At 41.4% G+C, this 18,622-nt stretch overlaps 1 protein-coding gene and 1 pseudogene across 18 annotated transcripts in view; both read left to right on the top strand.

Moving 5' to 3' along the window:
- The window catches only part of SNAP91 (synaptosome associated protein 91), a 169,796-nt gene that overhangs the window by 121,535 nt on the left and 29,639 nt on the right, over positions 1–18,622 (top strand). For 9 of the 18 annotated variants that reach the window (XM_070795798.1, XM_070795808.1, XM_070795800.1 and 6 more), the window contains 7 exons: positions 3,392–3,499; positions 4,412–4,672; positions 4,922–4,999; positions 5,159–5,230; positions 5,673–5,756; positions 6,991–7,074; positions 17,044–17,178. In XM_070795798.1, coding sequence (XP_070651899.1) covers positions 3,392–3,499; positions 4,412–4,672; positions 4,922–4,999; positions 5,159–5,230; positions 5,673–5,756; positions 6,991–7,074; positions 17,044–17,178 — 822 coding nt within the window. The remainder of the gene's footprint in view (positions 1–3,391; positions 3,500–4,411; positions 4,673–4,921; positions 5,000–5,158; positions 5,231–5,672; positions 5,757–6,990; positions 7,075–17,043; positions 17,179–18,622) is intronic. The other 9 variants (XM_070795814.1, XM_070795813.1, XM_070795812.1 and 6 more) reach the window with 6 other exon arrangements.
- Positions 7,104–17,155, top strand: LOC109563745 (tRNA (cytidine(32)/guanosine(34)-2'-O)-methyltransferase pseudogene; annotated as a pseudogene).

The raw sequence follows: 18,622 nt of genomic DNA, 5'->3' as shown, positions 1-18,622 counted from the left end.
GCTAATTCCTCTTGCATTTGCCAGGATATCCTTTCAGTCAGCTGTGTTAATTTGTGAGCATCCTGCATGAAGATGGTAGGCTGCGAGCACAGAACCAAGTGGCTGGAAAACCAAAGGACTTGCTTCCCAAGCCTGACTTCATTTGTACAGGCTGCTTAACAAACTAATTAACCTTCCTTAAAATCAGTACTTAAGTATAAGCCCTTACAACTAGACTTAATGGAAGAACGTTATAATCTGAGACCTGGGAAAGAAAATGAAATGCTGGTGACTTTTGGGCTCAAGATGTTCAGAATGATTGAGACCTTAGAGCCATGTAGGTGATTTAAAGATGGCTTATGCGGCTGGAGAAGACAAGGAGGGATAGTTCACCCTGGGGAGGACAAGAGCAGTAAGAAATTTTCACATAGGAAGTCAGACACATGATAAAAATTTAGGGGGAAAATTTTTCCTATGTTGCCAGAAGGAAGAGAAGGCTAGTCTGCACAGTGTCTGAGACGCTGGTTTTCTGGGTAAGACTGGACCAAGTCCATGACTGTAGAAAAGCAGAAAAACATTTCCTAGAAATAGCAGGGGTTGGTAATTGGCAGAATGTAGACATGAACTGTGAGTGGGTAACAACGGAGAGAGAACTAGATTGGAGGTGGTTTTAGCTTTCAATGCTGGAAGGATAATGCTGCCATCGATTATGAAAGAAAGCTGGATAGCTAAGAAGTTTTATTGTTTTTTAGAAAACAACATCATAATTGCTTTATTGTCTCTCACAGTCTTACAGTCTTGGGGGTCTGCTGAGCTCAGCTGGACAGTTCTCTCTCAGGGTTCCTTGCATGGCTATATTCATACAGTGGCTGTGGGGTTGGGATCATCCAGACTCATTCATTCACATCTCCGTCTCCTATGCTGGGAGGACTTAAAAGCCATGGGCTGGAGCAGCTGGGGGTAGTAGATGAGTTAAGTTTATGTTTAGTTTCAGAGAAGCATTAAAAGGAGATGTCTTGCTGACAGGGGAAAAATAAAAAACCACCTTTCCTGAAAATATAGCTACAAATAGGGTTTCATCTGCTTACACAGAAGTGATCATTAAAGAGGCACACCCGTGAATACTTGTTTGAACTCAGCACTGATGTAGAAAGAAGGAAAGTGAAGTCGCTCAGTCATGTCCGACTCTTTGTGATCCTGTGGGCTGTAGCCTACCAGGCTCCTCTGTCCATGGGATTTTCCAGGCAAGAATACTGGAGTGGGTTGCCGTTTCCTTCTCCAGGGGATCTTCCTGACCCAGGGATCGAACCCGGGTCTCTCCTGCATTGTAGGCAGACACTTTACCGTCTGAGCCACGAGGGAAGCCAATAGCACTGATGTAACTGGTACTTAATTCAGTCCTACAAGGAGGGAACAATATAGTAGAAAGTGGCACAGTTCATCACAGTAGAGTGGTTAACCACACAGACTTCAGTCAGACAGCTTACAGCCAAATCCTGACTCCACCAGTTGCCAAACCTTGGGCAAGTCCTCAGAGTTTACAAGTTTCCATTCTCTTATCTACAAAGTGGAGATGATAGAACTTTCATCCCAAGAGAGTTGTAGAAATTAAATGTAATAATGCCAGTGAAATATTTACCTAGTGACTGGCACACAAATAGTGACTGCTATTACTGTTTCTATTGCTTCCAATCACACTACCCTCAGTTCCAGATTTTATAAGACTAGAAAGAAAACAGACCTGACTCACGGCAAAATATTTCCAACAGTCCATGGGATTGCAGAGTCGGGCATGACTTAGTGACTGAACAATAACAAACTTTCTCTTAGACTGTTGGCCCCAGTTCTTAGTGCTTTCATGTTGCCCTGTCTTCTGTGATAACGTGGCATCTGGGGAGGCTGTCTGTCCTATCCCCGACTGTGTTTTCCTATGCCATTACTATTATTCACCATCTCCCTTAACTGACCTTTACCAGAACATGTTCCCTCAGTGTAGCTGTGAGAAGCAATCAAATCAAATCAAGCTGTAACATATGATTGTCCTATTGTCTATTCCAGCGATATCGGTGTTTTTGTAAAGAACCTTTTAACCCACGTGGGTCTCTAATGTTTAATGTCTGTTAATGCTGGGTTTCAGGATGTTACCATAGTGTGTCTCATACTCAGATCCATTTGAAACACTCTGGGTTAAACTGAGAAACAAGTGTCCTGACTGTAGGATTTCCTACCACTTAGACCAGGTAAATCTCTGAGAAAGGGGAAATACTGGGTAGCATTTTGTTTGACAAATTCTTTTTAATGGCTGGAGGAGCAGTGTTCCAGGGAACGCTGGTAAGTACTGCAGAAGGCAGCAGTTTAGGATATAAGTCTAGCAGGTAAGTGGCAGGTACTTTTTGGTCCCCACTTTCTAGGAATTTCTTCTAGGCAGGTCGTATTTATGATAACTTCATTCCTTTTGTACTTTGGAATGAAAGGGTTTCTTTGAAAACTCCAGGTAAAACTAATTTTACCATAATTAACATGGTGTGTTGACAGAAACACATTTGGGATCCTTTGCATACATCAGCCATTTATAAATTGGGCATTTATAAATGGAGGCTGCTTGTATGTTAATGGATCTACTGTATATTATTATACTTTACTATATACAGTTACATACTTGTAATTTCAAAACGTGAAACTATATCTGTAGTTCACTGAAAACAGGTAATTTTCAACATAACTAGAGCAATGCAGTATTTGAAAATAGCCATAAATTTAAGTCAAAATAAAGGCATTATGGCATCATCTCCTAATTTTTTTTCTCTAGTTCTTTAAAGCAAATCCTTGGTTGTGTCTGAAATGTTTCTCAGGGATAATGAAAGTTTAACTTATGAATATTTATATATGTCATGTTAACAGTGCAATTTTGCCTAGACTATAAAAGAAAATTGAATTTAGATGGTTTATGTCATTGTATATTTAATTTTATTGGCATTAAAGAGGACATCCATGCTTGCTAGAAACCATGAGTCAGAGACATCATAGTAACACAGTATATAAATAATGAAAGCTCAATGTCTCAAACTGCCTAAGAAAGTAATTTTTGTGTTTTAATTTTTGCATCCATTACTTTCTAGTGATGCATAAAACATGCTTCTTAGAGCCCTTATACAATGAGAATCCTGTCACCCTTTGGATCCTCACAGGTCTCAGCAGGCCCCACACTGCACCACTTTGCATGTAGCCAACATGAAGGGGCGCCAGGAGTCACTGTTCTGTGACTGCCAATAGTGCATGGGCTGTAAAAATGCATTTTAAGAATTCATGTTGTATAAGGGAGCCTTCTTTGCAATTTAACTTGGTTCTTTTACTATATTTTTCTTCTCTTTTTATCCCTTTCATTTCTTTTGTTTTAAAACCTGCACCCAAGATGCCTTTGCAGCTTCTCCCGGGGAGGCCCCTACAGCATCCGAAGGGGCCACCGCGCCGGCCCCCCCAACCCCCGTAGCAGCGGCACTTGATGCTTGTTCAGGAAACGGTGGGTTTCCAATCCTGAGCCCGTCTGTTGTCGTTTTGTCCTGATGTGAAACCCCCGTAGCTAGACATGGCCCTCTGTGTTTCTAATTTTACTTTCTTCTGAGCATAAAATATCACTCCTCCTAACAGAATGAAGAATGCTGACATTTAAAACATTAAGAAAACGAAGGGCATACTTATCAAAATTGACAATTTCTCAAGATTGACAATTTTTGTCACTGCAAGTATGCTGCCTTAATGTTTTTGTTCCCCTCTAATGCTACTGATGGACTTCCCTGTTGGCTTAGTGGTAAAGAATCTGCCTGAAATGCAGGAGACGTGGGTTCGATTCCTGGGTTGAGAAGATCCCTTGGAGAAGGAAGTGGCAACCCACTCTAGTATTCTTGCCTGGGAAACCCCATGGAAAGAGGAGCCTGATGGGCTATAATCCATGGAGTTGTAAAAGAGTCCGACACGACTTAGCAACTCAAGAACAACCATAAATGCTATCAGTGTATCGTACTCTTTTTGTAACACTGAATTCCAATATATAGGCATGTTTTCATGAATCTTCCAAGCTACCAAGTTGACCAGATTAAGTGAGCATTTAAAAAATAACAGTCTCCAATCCTAGACCGTAGTCTAATCTGACAAATACTTGTTAAGTGTTTCAATTTCTGAATTCGTGGTACCTGCTAGATTTTCTTTTCTCTTTAGAAGAACATGCTAATCACTGACCCCCCACTAGTAGGGTCCTAGCTCAAAGCAAGCAGCCTAATGCCTAGCCAGCCGCTAATGTGTAGCCAGCAGCCTAAAGCCTAGCCAGCGTGTGAATATCCGTGCCAGGTGTCTTGGTCCCCATAGTTATAACGCTGCTCTCTTGCCTGTTTCCTTACTGATGCTGTGTGTGTGTCTCCACTTTCCTTTCCCCAAGACCCCTTTGCCCCGTCTGAAGGTAGTGCAGAGGCTGCACCCGAGCTGGACCTCTTTGCAATGAAGCCACCTGAGACCAGTGTTCCTGTAGTTACCCCTACAGCTAGTACAGCCCCTCCGGTTCCCGCCACTGCTCCTTCTCCTGCTCCCGCCGTCGCAGCTGCCACTGCTGCCACTACCGCTGCCACCACCGCCGCCGCCGCCACTGCCACCACCTCCGCCACCACCACCTCCGCTCCTCCTGCTCTAGATATCTTTGGTGGTAATTTTTTTGTTGTCATTGTCGATGTCATTGAACTCTTGCCACCCAGTGGATTGTATTCCGGTCCTTGCGGTGTCCTGCATACGCAACTCTAGACTGCATGATGTCTGTGTCATGAAATGGTTCTCCAGCAACCATTTGCAGCTCGTTTCAGAACTCTTCCAAAAATGCTCACCCGCAACTGGAAAGTGAGGCGGTTTCTGGCGGGTCCGTCCCGTTGAGTAAAGGCATGTGTGTTCTTGGTCTTAGATTTGTTTGAGTCTGCTCCTGAAGTTGCTCCCGCGCCTAAGCCAGAGGCTGCTCCTAGCATAGACCTGTTTGGGACAGGTAAAGCCAAAGCTCCCTTTCTTTACGTGAGTTTGCCTCGATGTTTTCATGAAAAAGCCCTTTGTCTACCCCTGTGATAATGCACTTGTTAGATTTCTGACTTTGATTTCAGCTCTCTACTCACTTATGCTTGGTTTTGGTTTGTTTCACTTTGGGAAGATGCTTTCTCCTCTCCACCACAAGGGGCCTCTCCTGTGCCTGAGAGCTCTCTCACTGCTGACCTCCTATCCGGTGAGTGTTTCTGCCAAGGTCAAGCCTTCCTAGATGTTTTAGTGGTGGGGGTGGAGGGTATGTGTGGAGAGACAGATGCAAAAATATGAGGGTTGTCTTGAGTTCTTTTACGCTCAAAATTCACTTTAAAAAAAAAAAATCTCATTTTTGGTCCATCCACAATTGCTGACCCCCTATATTTCAAATCTGCTACCAACTGGAAAGAGAAAAACTCTTTTTCATACTACATCCTGTGACCTCAGGGAGTAAAGTTTTATTTTCTTCTGTGAAATATGTATTTTTAAAACTGTTGGCTTTTACTCAACTTTTAAGCCTGTCTATCTTAAGAGGTTAGCTCTTCCTGCTATTCAACATGAAATCTCTGGGAGCTATTTGTCAAGGCTCAGGGTTTCGTTTTCCTTTGGGTGACGTGCCCTTTGTCCTGTTCTGTGCTTTGCTCCAGTGGATACGTTTGTAGCACCATCTCCTGCAACCACTGCCTCGCCAGCAAAAGTGGATTCTTCAGGGGTGATAGACCTTTTTGGGGGTGCGTATCTCTCCACCTTCAACACTCACAAAATCCTCCCCCCCCCCAGAATAGTTTTGAGATCTTGTAGTTCATTATTTTTTTTCTTTTGACTATGTGAAATTATTTTCATCTTTTAAATGTGAACTTACATTTTTAAGATCTTTCCATTTCTTTGTCATCATCATCTTCATCCTCATTGGCTCATCCTATTTTTTAGTGCATGCCCTAACAAAACCAGATGATTTTTCATTTGCAGTCTTGTGTTTTTAACTTTTCATTCATCCTCATGTAGAATCAACTGATTGGAATTTCCTGCTACTGCTCTTCCTTGGTGATCCTGATCTGTCAGCTAAATCAACGTTTCCAAGTTCTTTAAAGCAATATAAACATAGATTATTTGGAAATGAAAAAAGATAAGCCAGTTAGAATTGAAAGCATAAGCTCTAGATGTCATGCATTATTTCATAGGGTTTATTTATGTTGAGTTTAATGTTCCTAAATCCTCCCAGAGAACTAGAAGATGTTTCACTGACTTAAATGCATTTTTCTTTTCCTGTATGCTATTGGAAGAAAGGCACATGTACTGAATTAACTCTAGAACTACTCATTTGGATGATACATTCAGTGTCTTCTGTTAGCAGTAAATTTATTGGGGAAAGTCCAAGTTTGGAGTGATTTCTTTATGAATTTCCATAAGTGCATATGCTGTGGGCTAAAATACCATCCTTAGCAAGTGAAACCCACATTGAGTAGTTAGGATATATTGATGCATTATGGCGAGTGCCATGAAAGGAATATGAGAGGTACAAAGGTGTCGCAGTTTGTGACATTCAGAGGCTCAAAACCTGTGGCAAAATCATTAAACTTTGATACAGGTAGGGCAGCTGCTGCTTGAATTGTTTGTTAAATTTTGTTTAATAGAGTTCTAATGGGAGGGGATTCTTTGCTTTGAGCAAAAAGCTTTAAAACTTTGATCCTGTTTTGATAGATTATAGGATTCAGCCCTTAAAAAAAAGAAGAAAAATAATTTTCTTACTCTTACAAAGAGGTGTTAATTTTTAAGTATCCTAGAACTCTTCTTTTGAGAGAGTGAACTGGTCAGAGCGTAATTCAATCCATTCAGTCATTTCACATATCCACAGGAGACAAGCTTACCACAGAGTGTCATGTCTGTGCATTTCTCAGCAAATCACTTCCCTTACTTACTGTTTACACTCTTTTACTTTTTTGCTGCATAATGGATAATGGGTAGATGCATTCGGAAGTAGTGCTTCTGAACCCCAACCTGCACCTCAGGCTGCTTCTAGCTCGTCAGCATCGGCAGACCTACTAGCTGGTAATTAATTGCATTAAAATAAAATAGTATTTTATGAAAGTTAAGTTTGGATATATTTTTATAAGTAACAGATAATATATAAATTTCAAGGTGCATGTCTTCTTTTCCTTTTAGACATGAAATTGAAAAATAAGACATTGTGTAATAGAAAGTTGATTATTTCCCAGGAGTTGATGAAATTGGTCTTAAAATCAGTTGTATGCAAGCCACCCCTGCAGCTCATTAGATGCTCTTAATATGCCTTACTTTCAGTTAGCATGTTTTTTATTAAAGAAATAATATGCTTAATTCAGCAATTTTTATCTTGTATTGCCCCCCCCCCCCTTTTTAAAGGAATTTGTGGGGAAATGTACCACGATATTTGACAGTTCTATAATATGTGAATACTCTAAGAGAAGCTTTTCTACATTTCCACCATTGGTTAGATTTTTTTTCCCCTCTTTTTTTTATTGGAATGTAATTGCTTTACAGTGCTTTTTGAGTGAATAACATTATATGTAAATACAAAAGGAAATGCAATAAAGATATAGCATAACTAAATGTTAAAAATGATTTTTAGAGATTTTAAACCAAAAATTAAGGAGCATCTCAAAATTGGGGAGAAAGCGCTATCAAAAATTAGTATGTGAGTTCTCGTTCCTCTCGATGTTTCTGCCTCGCCGTTTAAGACCGGTGGCTTTCTTCGCGCCCATTGCATGTTGGGAACGGCAGTTCGTCAGACTGGCTATGTCGCTGTGAGATGCCGGCACTCGTGGTAAGTTCAGGTCCGGTCTGGCTTCGCACGAGCCACTGCGTTTCACGATGACAGGCGTGGCACGCTCTGGTCACCGTTAGGTATGCGCGACAGGCTTTCAGAGCAACTAAGGAAACAAGCCGAAAACCTACGACTTCTCATGGGCTTGCGGTCTCGCTGAAGCTCGTGCTCCTCACGGACCGGCTGTCCTCGTTCCTCTTCTCCCCGCTCCGAAAGTTTGAGCTTACTGTTGGCAGGCCCCTGGGCAAACGGTGTGTGAGATGGGATGGTCATCAAAGGACAAGCGAGATGTCTACTACCGGCTAGCCAAGGAGAAAGGCTGGCGCGCCCGTAGTACCTTCAAGCTGTTACAACTTGACGAGGAATTCCAGCTCTTCCAAGGCGTGACGCGGGCGATTGACCTGTGTGCGGCCCCAGGCAGCTGGAGCCAAGTGCTGAGCCAGAAGATAGGGGGCCAGGGTTCTGGCCATGTGGTGGCTGTGGACCTTCAGGCAATGGCTCCACTACCAGGTGTGTTACAGATCCAGGGGGATATCACCCAGCTGTCCACTGCCAAGGAGATCATCCAGCACTTTGAAGACTGCCCCGCGGACCTAGTGGTGTGTGACGGGGCTCCTGATGTAACCGGCCTCCATGATGTTGATGAGTATATGCAGGCCCAGCTCCTCCTAGCTGCTCTGAACCTTGCCATGCACGTCTTGAAGCCAGGGGGCTGCTTTGTGGGCAAGATCTTCCAAGGCCGGGATGTGACACTGATCTACAGCCAGCTGCGTGTCTTCTTTTCCAGGGTGCTATGTGCCAAGCCCAGGAGCAGCCGAAATTCCAGCATCGAGGCGTTTGCTGTCTGTAAGGGTTACAACCCTCCTGAGGGCTTCCTGCCCGACTTGACCAAACCCTTGCTGGATCACTCTTACGATTTCAACCAATTGGATGGCCTCAGCCGCATCATTGTGCCATTTGTGACCTCTGGGGACCTGAGCGCCTATGATTCAGACTGCAGGTACCCACTGGACCTAGAGGACGGCTCAGAATACAAGTGCACTCCACCCAGGCAGGCCCCCATCTCACCACCCTACCAGGAGGCGAGCACATTGAAGGAGAAAGGGCAGCTGGCCAAGGACAAGGAGATCGCCCTCAGGACTGCCCCACAAGCACAGTGGACAGGATGCCCCAGTCCCTGACTGTTCCACAGCGCCACGCCCTGCAGCCCTCTGAGGTCGAAGACAGGGGAGTGAATTATTCGTCTTAACATGTTAAGTTAGCCGACAATCTGATAAGGACTGGGAAGCTGTTTGCTGTTAGGAAAACCAGAATTTGGGTTGATCTTGTTTTCAAATATCTCCTCAACCAGTCTAAACATACAAACTCCCAAGTGGGAACCTCCAGCAACTACCACAAATAGAAGGAAAGAAACATCCCAGAATGTCCATCTTCACTACAGAGGGGAGTCTTGAGTGGGGTCTTGCTTCTTCTATAAATCTTCGCAGCCATGGGTCCCGAATATGTCCAGAACTCACCCTGAAAGCAGGGTTCTTAACCCTGGGTAGAAGTCAGGGGTATCTATGAACTTGATGGAGGGAAACATTACATTTTTATTTTCACTAACTGAAATTTTAGCTTTACTCCAGAATCTGAATGCTGGCAGCAAATCAGAATTGTAAAATTACTTTTACAATAGTAAAAGCAGTGTCTGCAACTTTCCACCAATAGAGGTCACAGTCACTTATTTAATGTTATGTTATAGTTGTTTTGGACATCTTGAAATACTGTTCACATTGGTCACTACTTTGAATAAGATCTTTTTTTTAAATTTGTCTTTTTGATTAAAAGATAATTGCTTTGCAGAATTTTGTGATTTTCTGACATATCAACAGGGGTCAGCCATAGGTGGGATCAGCCATAGGTGTGCCCAGGTCCCCTCCCTCCAGACCTCCCTCCCAGCTCCCTCCACATCGCACCCTTGTCACAGAAATTGTCACAGGGCCCCTGTTTGAGTTCCCTGGGTCGTACAGCAGGTTCCCGTTGGCTGTCTATTTCACATGTGGTATTGTAGGTTTCCATATTGCTCTCTGCATACGTCTCACCCTGTCCCTTCCCCCTCCCCCATGTCCATGGGTCTGTTCTTTGTGTCTGTTTCTCCATTGCTTCCCTGAAAGTGAATTCATCAGTACCATCTTTTTGGATTCCATATATGTTTGTATCCATATGGTGTTTGTATTTCTGTTTCTGGCTTCCTTTACTCTGTGCTTTGGGCTCTAGGTTCGTCCAGCTCATTGGAACTGACTCAAATGCGTTTCTTTTTATGGCTGATGGTATTCCATTGTATATATGTACCACAGCCTCTTTTTCCGTTCATCTGTGAATGGACATCTAGGGTGCTTCCATGTTCTAGCTATTGTAAATAGTGCTGCAGTGAACATTGGGGTACACGTGTCTTTTTCAGTTTTAGTTTCCCCAGGGTATATGCTAAGGAGTGGGATTGCTGAGTCATATGGTGGTTTTATTCCTAGCTTTTTAAGGGATCTCCATACCATCTTCCGTAGTGGCTGTATCAGTTTCCATTCCTACCAGCAGTGCAAGACGGTTCCCTTTGCTCCACATGCTCTCTGGCATGCATTGTTTGTAGACTTTTTGATGATCGCCATTCTGACTGGTGTGAGGTGGTATCTCATTGTAGTTTTCATTTGCATTTCTCTAATGGTGAGCGATGTTGAGCATCTTTTCATGTGTTTCTTTGTCATCTGTGTGTCTTCTTTGGAGAAATGCATTTTTAGTTCTTTTTCCCACTCTTTGATTGAGCTGTTTGTTTTTCTGGTTTTGAGTTGTATGAACTGCTTGTATATTTTGAAAATTAATTCTTTGTCAGTTGTTTCATTTACTATTGTTTTCTCCCATCCTGTTCAGTTAAGTTGCTCAATTGTGTCCAACTCTTTGAGACCCCATGGAAGCATGCCAGGCTTCCCTGCCCATCACCAACTCCTGGAGCTTGCTCAAACTCATGTCCATCCACTTGGTGATGCCATCCAACCATCTTATCTTCTGTTGTCCCCTTCTCCTCCTGCCCCCAATCTTTCCCACCATCAGGGTCTTTTCAAATGAGTCAGCTCTTTGCATCAGGTGGCCAAAGTATTGGAGTTTCAGCTTCAGCATTAGTCCTTCCAATGAATATTTAGTACTGATTTCCTTTAGGACTGACTGGTTTGATCTCCTTACAGTCCAAAGGATTCTCAAGCATCTTCTCCAACACCAAAGCATCAATTCTTCAGCACTCAGCTTTCTTTGTAGTCCAACCCTCACATCCATACATGACTACTGGAAAGAGCATAGCTTTGACTAGACGGGCCTTTGTCGGCAAAGTAATGTCTCTGCTTTTAATATGCTGTCTAGGTTGGTCATAACTTTTCTTGTCCCATTCTGAGGGTTGTCTTTTCACATTGTTTTTAGTGAATAACATAACTAAAGTACTAACTTGATGTACTAAAAAAAAAAGTTCATATATTGTAGCACCCCCCCAAAAAAAATTTAAGTGTGTAATTTAAAACTCAAAGACTAAATGCATAATCTCTTGAAAGGACACATATCCCAGAAAAACTAGTTATTCTTCATTTAATTTACTGTTAGAGCTATGACATAATTGAAATTCCAGAATTGAACTGTGAATAAAATATCACCTTAGTCTTCTCCTTGAGTAGAAATTTCAGGTTCTATTTGGTGTACCTAGTGTGGTGAAACTAGAGAACATTCTAGAAGAGGCAACTTCTGTGTCCAAGGAGGACAGGCTAACAGAAAAAAATCTCTCCAAGTCATTGAGGTTGCTGGTGGGATATAGGCATCACCCACATCTCAGACAGAGTCTGGCTGGAAACTTGAGAGTTATTATAACAAATGAAATGTTATTTCACCCAGTGAAGAGTAAAACTGTCAAATTCCTCTCATGAGATATCAACTGAAGATATAGATGTTTGAAAGATGTAGACAGTTTCCTGGATGGCCCTGTAAAAATGGACTATTAAGGGAGGTTAGGTATGTTGAGGGATATGCCTAATTTGTGAGGTTGATATCAAACAGGGAAACCATTTTCTTCCATAAGAGACAATTCTGGGATGACGGCACCATAATCTGTACTAGCATAGGTCTGTGCCTGTAGTGGGAGGGAGACCTACGTCCTGCAGTAGGAGGGAGACCGTTCATAGTTTCTCATTTTCTGTTAACCACATGGCACAGGTAGCTTTAGCAGGGCCACGGAAGTCCTTGAAATGATTTAAAATATAAAAACTTTCAGTGTGCAATTAATAACAGTTCCCACTAACTGGTATGGTCTATAGAGGACCAATCATTTCATCTCTAGGGGTCAGAAACAGAACAGACAGAAGGTTCTCAGGCTGTTATTCTTAGAAATATTGACTCTCTCAAATTGATTTTAGTAAATGGACTTAATAACTGTACCACTGAGAATAAAGGAAATTACAGCATCTTTAACATAATAGAGCTCATGTGAGTGTGGGAAAATGTGTGTGGGAATGTATTTATCTACCAGTAATTTTAACATGGTACTCCCTCAACCCAAGTGATGTGTGTAGACAATGACTGGCAGTTTTGATTTGTCTCTATTAATAGAACTTCATTAAGTGTGTAGGCCATTCCCCTGTAGAGAGATACATTCATAAGACTGATCATCTGTGATAAAAGGCAGTATGTCTGCAGCTGGTGATTCATGTAGGACAGCTCAAACATGTCTGTAGGACATCTGAGACATATATATATATATAGGCAGGAAGCCGAGCAGTTATTACTTTATTTTCAATTGCACAGACTTTCTTAATATCAATTCCAAAACAAAGAGAAAGAAAGAGTCGTCATTAGTATTCTCTTACTCCTTACCTCTATTCCAAGTCTCTAAAACTTTTCACTTAACAGGAGTTCTCCAAACTCCTTATTAATGCCTAGCATTTTCCTGCTTAACTCTTCCTTTAGAGTAAAGCGACAGATTTTTCTTCCTTAACATAATAATCGGTTGGCTATTTTATATCACTTTATAGCTTTGTAATTAGTCTAGGTTTGTGAAGGTGCCTGCTTCATAAGAACTGAGTATAATGGGGAAAAGCCATCTTTCCAGATCTCTGTTGACTTTATAAACCTATCAGAAGGGGATAACTCTGGCCTCACACCTGGCTGTAGGAAAGAGGTCAAGTAGTATTGGGAAAAACCAGGGTTCTGGAAGATTCCTTTCTGAAATCCTGGCTCCGCACTTGCCATCAGGTCACCTGAATCAAATTATTTAACCTCTCTGGCCCCAGTTTCCTCATTCATGAAAATTGCTGGAGTGATTGTGAGGCTTAAATAAGCTAATATATGTCTTAGGTTGAATGATATAAAATTGGTATTTTTGTAGGATCAAAATGGTCGAGTATTGGCAGTGTATGTGGCTCAGATAGTTCAACCTAAAAAAATTGCTCAGAATGTGCCTGTCTTTTGGTGAGCCTCATGCCAATTTTGGCTAAACCTTCACTTTCATAGAGAAAACAGTGATCTTTTTTTTTTCATTAAATAGTGTTATTTATTCATCTATGGGAATGAACCCCTTACCTTATGAAACTCACCAGCACTAAGCAGGTGAGCCCTGGGTAAATGCACATGGTTTTCTCTTTTTACTACTGAGTCAGGGTGGTGTATTAACTTCCCTTTGCATCTTTTCTAGCTGTGAAAAGATAGGATTGAATCAGCTGATTTTAATGTCCTTTCGAACACTGACATGCTGTGACCTTAGAATACATTGTCCTTTCTTGACCAAATTTTAAGAAACTGAGCATCAGGTACAGTTGTTTCCATGTTCAACTGTAACAAAGAGAACCACACCCTTTGCCTAGATTTCCGACTGCCGTATTCCAACTTGTGGGGGATGTTTCCAAGAAGTCAACCTTAACGCAGCAACCAACCTCCCTAAAACCAAACTGGTCATATCCTCAAAAATAATTGCATTTATCCCATCTTCTAGTAAAGTAATGCTCAAAATTCTCCAAGCCAGGCTTCAGCAATATGTGAACCGTGAACTTCCAGATGTTCAAGCTGGTTTTAGAAAAGGCAGAGGAACCAGAGATCAAATTGCCAACATCCACTGGATCATCGAAAAAGCAAGAGAGCTCCAGGAAAACATCTATTTCTGCTTTATTGACTATGTCAAAACCTTTGACTGTGTGGATCACAATAAATTGTGGAAAATTCTAAAAGAGATGGGAATACCAGACCACCTGACCTGCCTCTTGAGAAACCTATATGCAGGTCAGGAAGCAACAGTTAGAACTGGACATGGAACAACAGACTGGTTCCAAATAGGAAAAGGAGTATGTCAAGGCTGTATATTGTCACCCTGCTTATTTAACTTATATGCAGAGTATATCATGAGAAACGCTGGGCTGGAGGATGCTCAAGCTGGAATCAAGATTGCCGGGAGAAATATCAATAACCTCAGATATGCAGATGACACCACCCTTATGGCAGAAAGTGAACAGGAACTAAAGAACCTCTTGATGAAAGTGAAAGAGGAGAGTGAAAAAGTTGGCTTAAAGCTCAACATTCAGAAAACTAAGATCATGGCATCTGGTCCCATCACTTCATGGCAAATAGATGGGGAAACAGTGGCTGACTTTATTTTTCTGGGCTCCAACATTGCTGCAGATTGTGATTGTAGCCATGAAATTAAAAGACGCTTGCTCCTTGGAAGGAAAGTTATGACCAATCTAGATAGCATATTCACAAGCAGAGACATTACTTTGCCAACAAAGGTCCGTCTAGTCAAGGCTATGGTTTTTCCAGTAGTCAAGTATGGATGTGAGAGTTGGACTGTGAAGAAAGCTGAGTGCCGAAGAATTGATGCTTTTGAACTGTGGTGTTGGAGAGGACTCTTGAGAGTCCCTTGGGCTGCAAGGAGATCCAACCAGTCCATTCTAAACGAGATCAGTCCTGGGTGTTCACTGGAAGGACTGATGTTGAAGCTGAAACTCCAATACTTTGGCCACCTGATGCGAAGAACTGACTCATTGGAAGAGACCTTGATGATAGGAAAGATTGAAGGCAGGAGGAAAAGGGGACGACAGAGGATGAGATGGTTGGATGGCATCACTGACACAATGGACATGAATTTGAGTAAACTCTGGGAGTTGGTGATGGACAGGGAGGCCTGGCATGCTGCAGTTCATGGGTCGCAAAAGTCGGACACGACTGAGCGACTGAACTGAACTGATCCCATCTTCGCTTCATTATGATGTTAATTTTTAAATATCTACAGGATGTCTTCATTTAGGAAGGCTACATGATCCTTAAGTCACTTGAATACTGCTAAAATCACTTCAGGTAGTCCCCATGAATTTTAGAGAGCATCTTGTAATAGGTAACAGTTCTCCATGTTTCATTTTTTCATACATAAACAAGGAAACCTAAGCCAGTGTCACTATCCATTTCCAGGGACAGCATGATTTTCTGGTTAGAAATAGTAACTGGAGAATTTCAGTGGAAGTCATTTCCAAAATTATAAATTGACTGTTACAAAGTGTAAGCTGAAGGTTTTTTGTAAGCATTCTTTATGTTTTTTGGCAAGCATTTTGTGAAGAAAAAATATAGCTAGATGAGAAAAGAATACATTTATATATATATTATATATATACCCAAACTTGAGTATAAAAAAGACTTCTTTAATTTTGATACGTGTTTGATAATAGGACATCATCTAATGTCTTCTTAAGGAGTCACTTTCTTCATGAAAGTGAAAGTGAAGTCGCTCAGTCGTGTCCAACTCTTTGTGAACCCATGGACTGTAGCCCACCAGGCTCCTCCATCCGTGGGATTTTCTAGGCAAGAATACTGGAGTGGGTTGCCGTTTCCTTCTCCAGGGGATCTTCCCGACCCAGGGATCAAACCCGGGTCTCCCTCATTGCAGGCAGATGCTTTACAAAACCCAGGTCTCCCTCATTGCAGGCAGATGCTTTACCATCTGAGCCACCAGGGAATCCTTATATCTTTTTGTACAGAAGCAATACAGTGAGCTCTGCTTCTGTCTGTTGATTGAGAGCAATAATTTACTTCCAGGCTTCAAAAGAGAAACACTTAATTTGAGGTCTTTGCTTTCTCCTCACCTTTTAAATTCAAAAGTATCCTTCTTTCAATAAGTGTTAATTCAGTGTTTTAGATATTTGACTGAGTATTCGTGGAAAAGATGAAAAAAGACAGTTCCTGACACCAAAAAGCCACCCCCAGGGTGGGGACTTGGGGTGGAAATAAAGGATGGTGTATGGGTAGGGTGGGGAGATGTACCAGTGCTGAGAGCACAGAGGCAGGACACATCACCCATGTGTACCAGGTGTGGGAGGGGCAGGGTCGTTGTGGCTGGTAGCTGTGGGTGGCAAAAGGAGGCAAAGAAGCCCTCCTGGGGCTGGTATTTGACTCATTGTGATGTATTATGGCCGCAACTGAGTTTGCAGGGAGGGGAGAAGGAGGTCCAGAGACAGGTGTGCTTGTTTGCTATATAAAGGAACCCACATTATATGAATCTGAAAGTTCTGGGGAGCCCATGAAGGATATTAGAGAAGTAACTTTGTCAGCATTGTCTACTCAGAAAGATCACTCTGGCTGCACTGTAAAGGCTAGGTTGGAGGAGCTACAGATTAGAGACAGAAAGTGGCTTTGTGTTGTATTGGGTGAGCCTAAATTTGTCAATGGCAGCAATTAGACTGGAACATATAAGAAATATATTAAGGAGGAGTTGATGGCAGGATACATGCATATTTTTCTGATTTGCATTTTATTATTATGCTGAGCCAATGTGTAAACTAAGCATTTTCGAGGTACCTGGTATTGTGATTTGAAGAAATAAAATTTAAATACAAAAATAACTATCTGAAGTTTAACCATAGTGAAACCACCTCAGCTTTATGTACTCCATCATAACAGTAGATTGGATTGCTGCAGGTTCTCTTAACAGGGACATAAAGTCTTATGTGCTCTCTGATTTGCAGTTAAATTAAATCTCTCATTATGTGTCAGATTTTAAGATACTTGAAAAACTATTCCAAAAGCATAACTTCCTGGGTTTCATTGCCTTCTCATCCATATGCACTCAATACCTTTTTGGTCTTCTGTTACTTCTGCTGATTCTGTTTTATTGGCCTTTACCTGTCTTTAGTTGTTTCTGCTTATATTTTTCTGGAACTACTTTTTCCCAGGATTTGGGGGTTCTTTCATGGCTCCTTCTCCATCGCCAGTGACTCCAGCTCAGAATAACCTGCTACAGCCCAACTTTGAGGCAGCTTTTGGAACAACGCCTTCAACTTCTAGCAGCAGCTCCTTTGATCCTTCAGGTGAGGCAGTGATTTTTCAAATATTCTTTTTATTTGTTCTGTTTCTAAAATACACCGCCTCAGGTTCGTGTGATATCAGGAAATTTATAAGCAAATATTGAATGAAGACCTGGTTTTAAAACTGTTCAATAAATCTGTCCTTCTGTAACCTAAGTAAATATTTTCCATACATTTTTAGTGGCTTTAAGAATAACCTGCAGTCTCTTTCTGTTTTTGTTTTTATTTTTTAGCAGAAATTTAACTTAACATGCACACCATCTGTTTGCATGAGCTTATGTGCACATGGTTTGGAGAAAGTTAAGGGAAAACAAATACTTTGTGCTAAATCTTTGTGCAGTATCTCAATGTGTAGACACTCCCACTGCTGTTGCTTACACTCTCTGAAGTTTGCCTGGCCCTCCGTTTGATGAAGTTGACACGAATAGTATTCTTTGCCTGCCTTTAACCTTTCATCCTGCTGTCATTTTGTTTGTATTTTCTTCCATTCTACTCTTCTCATGCTGGGTCCCTACTACAAATTTTCAATTGGTGAGTTTTTGGTAATTGTGTTTCAGAAACACCCCAACTATATCCTCTGCCTGACAATTTGGTTGCTTCCATTGCCAGTGCTGAGTTGAATGCTGTCCTTCTTTTAATTTAGAATTATTGTAGAGTGGTGTGTGTATGGTAAATATGCATTGTTTTTTATATATTAAAAAATTAGCAACCATAAAACTTTTGATGTAGGTATCACCAGAAGCTTTTCTACAAATTCTATGAGACAGCATTTTTGAATAGTCTCTCTGTATTCCGGGAACTAAACAAATGGTCATTTGTTACATGCTGATCAGGAACCATCAATAATAGCATGATTCTTAATACTGAAAATAGCATATATTGTAGCTATGCCCTTAAAGTTAGAACCAGAAGTGGTTCTAACTTTCATACTACAATGAAAGAAACAAAAATCAAAATTCTTGCTTCTACAGTATGTTTTTCAGATATTTGTTAATAGGTACTAATCATCAGATCAGATTTTACCCCAGCACTGATTTCATAGGAATTAGGAGATTCAGACTTTCTTTCTCATTTAAGAATTTTTATAAAAGTAGGCACTGTAACTACCACATATTGAATGCCTATTTTGAGTGAGCATTATAGTAAAGGCATGACGTATATCATCTAGTTTAATCTCCACAACAAATCCATGTTGTAGTTGTACTCTTCCCACTTACAGGTAATAAAAACTCAGACAGTCACTTTCTCAAAGTCACACACTAGTGAGGCAGCTGACATGAGCCCAATTCTGATTCCCAAGTCTGTGTTCTTTCCTGAACGTTACACAATTTCTTTTTTCCACTTTCATGTTCATTAGTATTTCCGTACTTTATGAGTAGCCATATGTAGAGATGTTTTTTTGTTGTTATCGTCATTGAAAGTATGGATTAAGTGCCTTCTTTGGTAA

Source organism: Bos indicus, chromosome 9, assembly GCF_029378745.1.
Source record: "Bos indicus isolate NIAB-ARS_2022 breed Sahiwal x Tharparkar chromosome 9, NIAB-ARS_B.indTharparkar_mat_pri_1.0, whole genome shotgun sequence".
In the NCBI taxonomy this organism is placed as follows: Eukaryota; Metazoa; Chordata; class Mammalia; order Artiodactyla; family Bovidae; genus Bos; species Bos indicus.
This window is presented reverse-complemented; position numbering and strand designations above follow the sequence as displayed.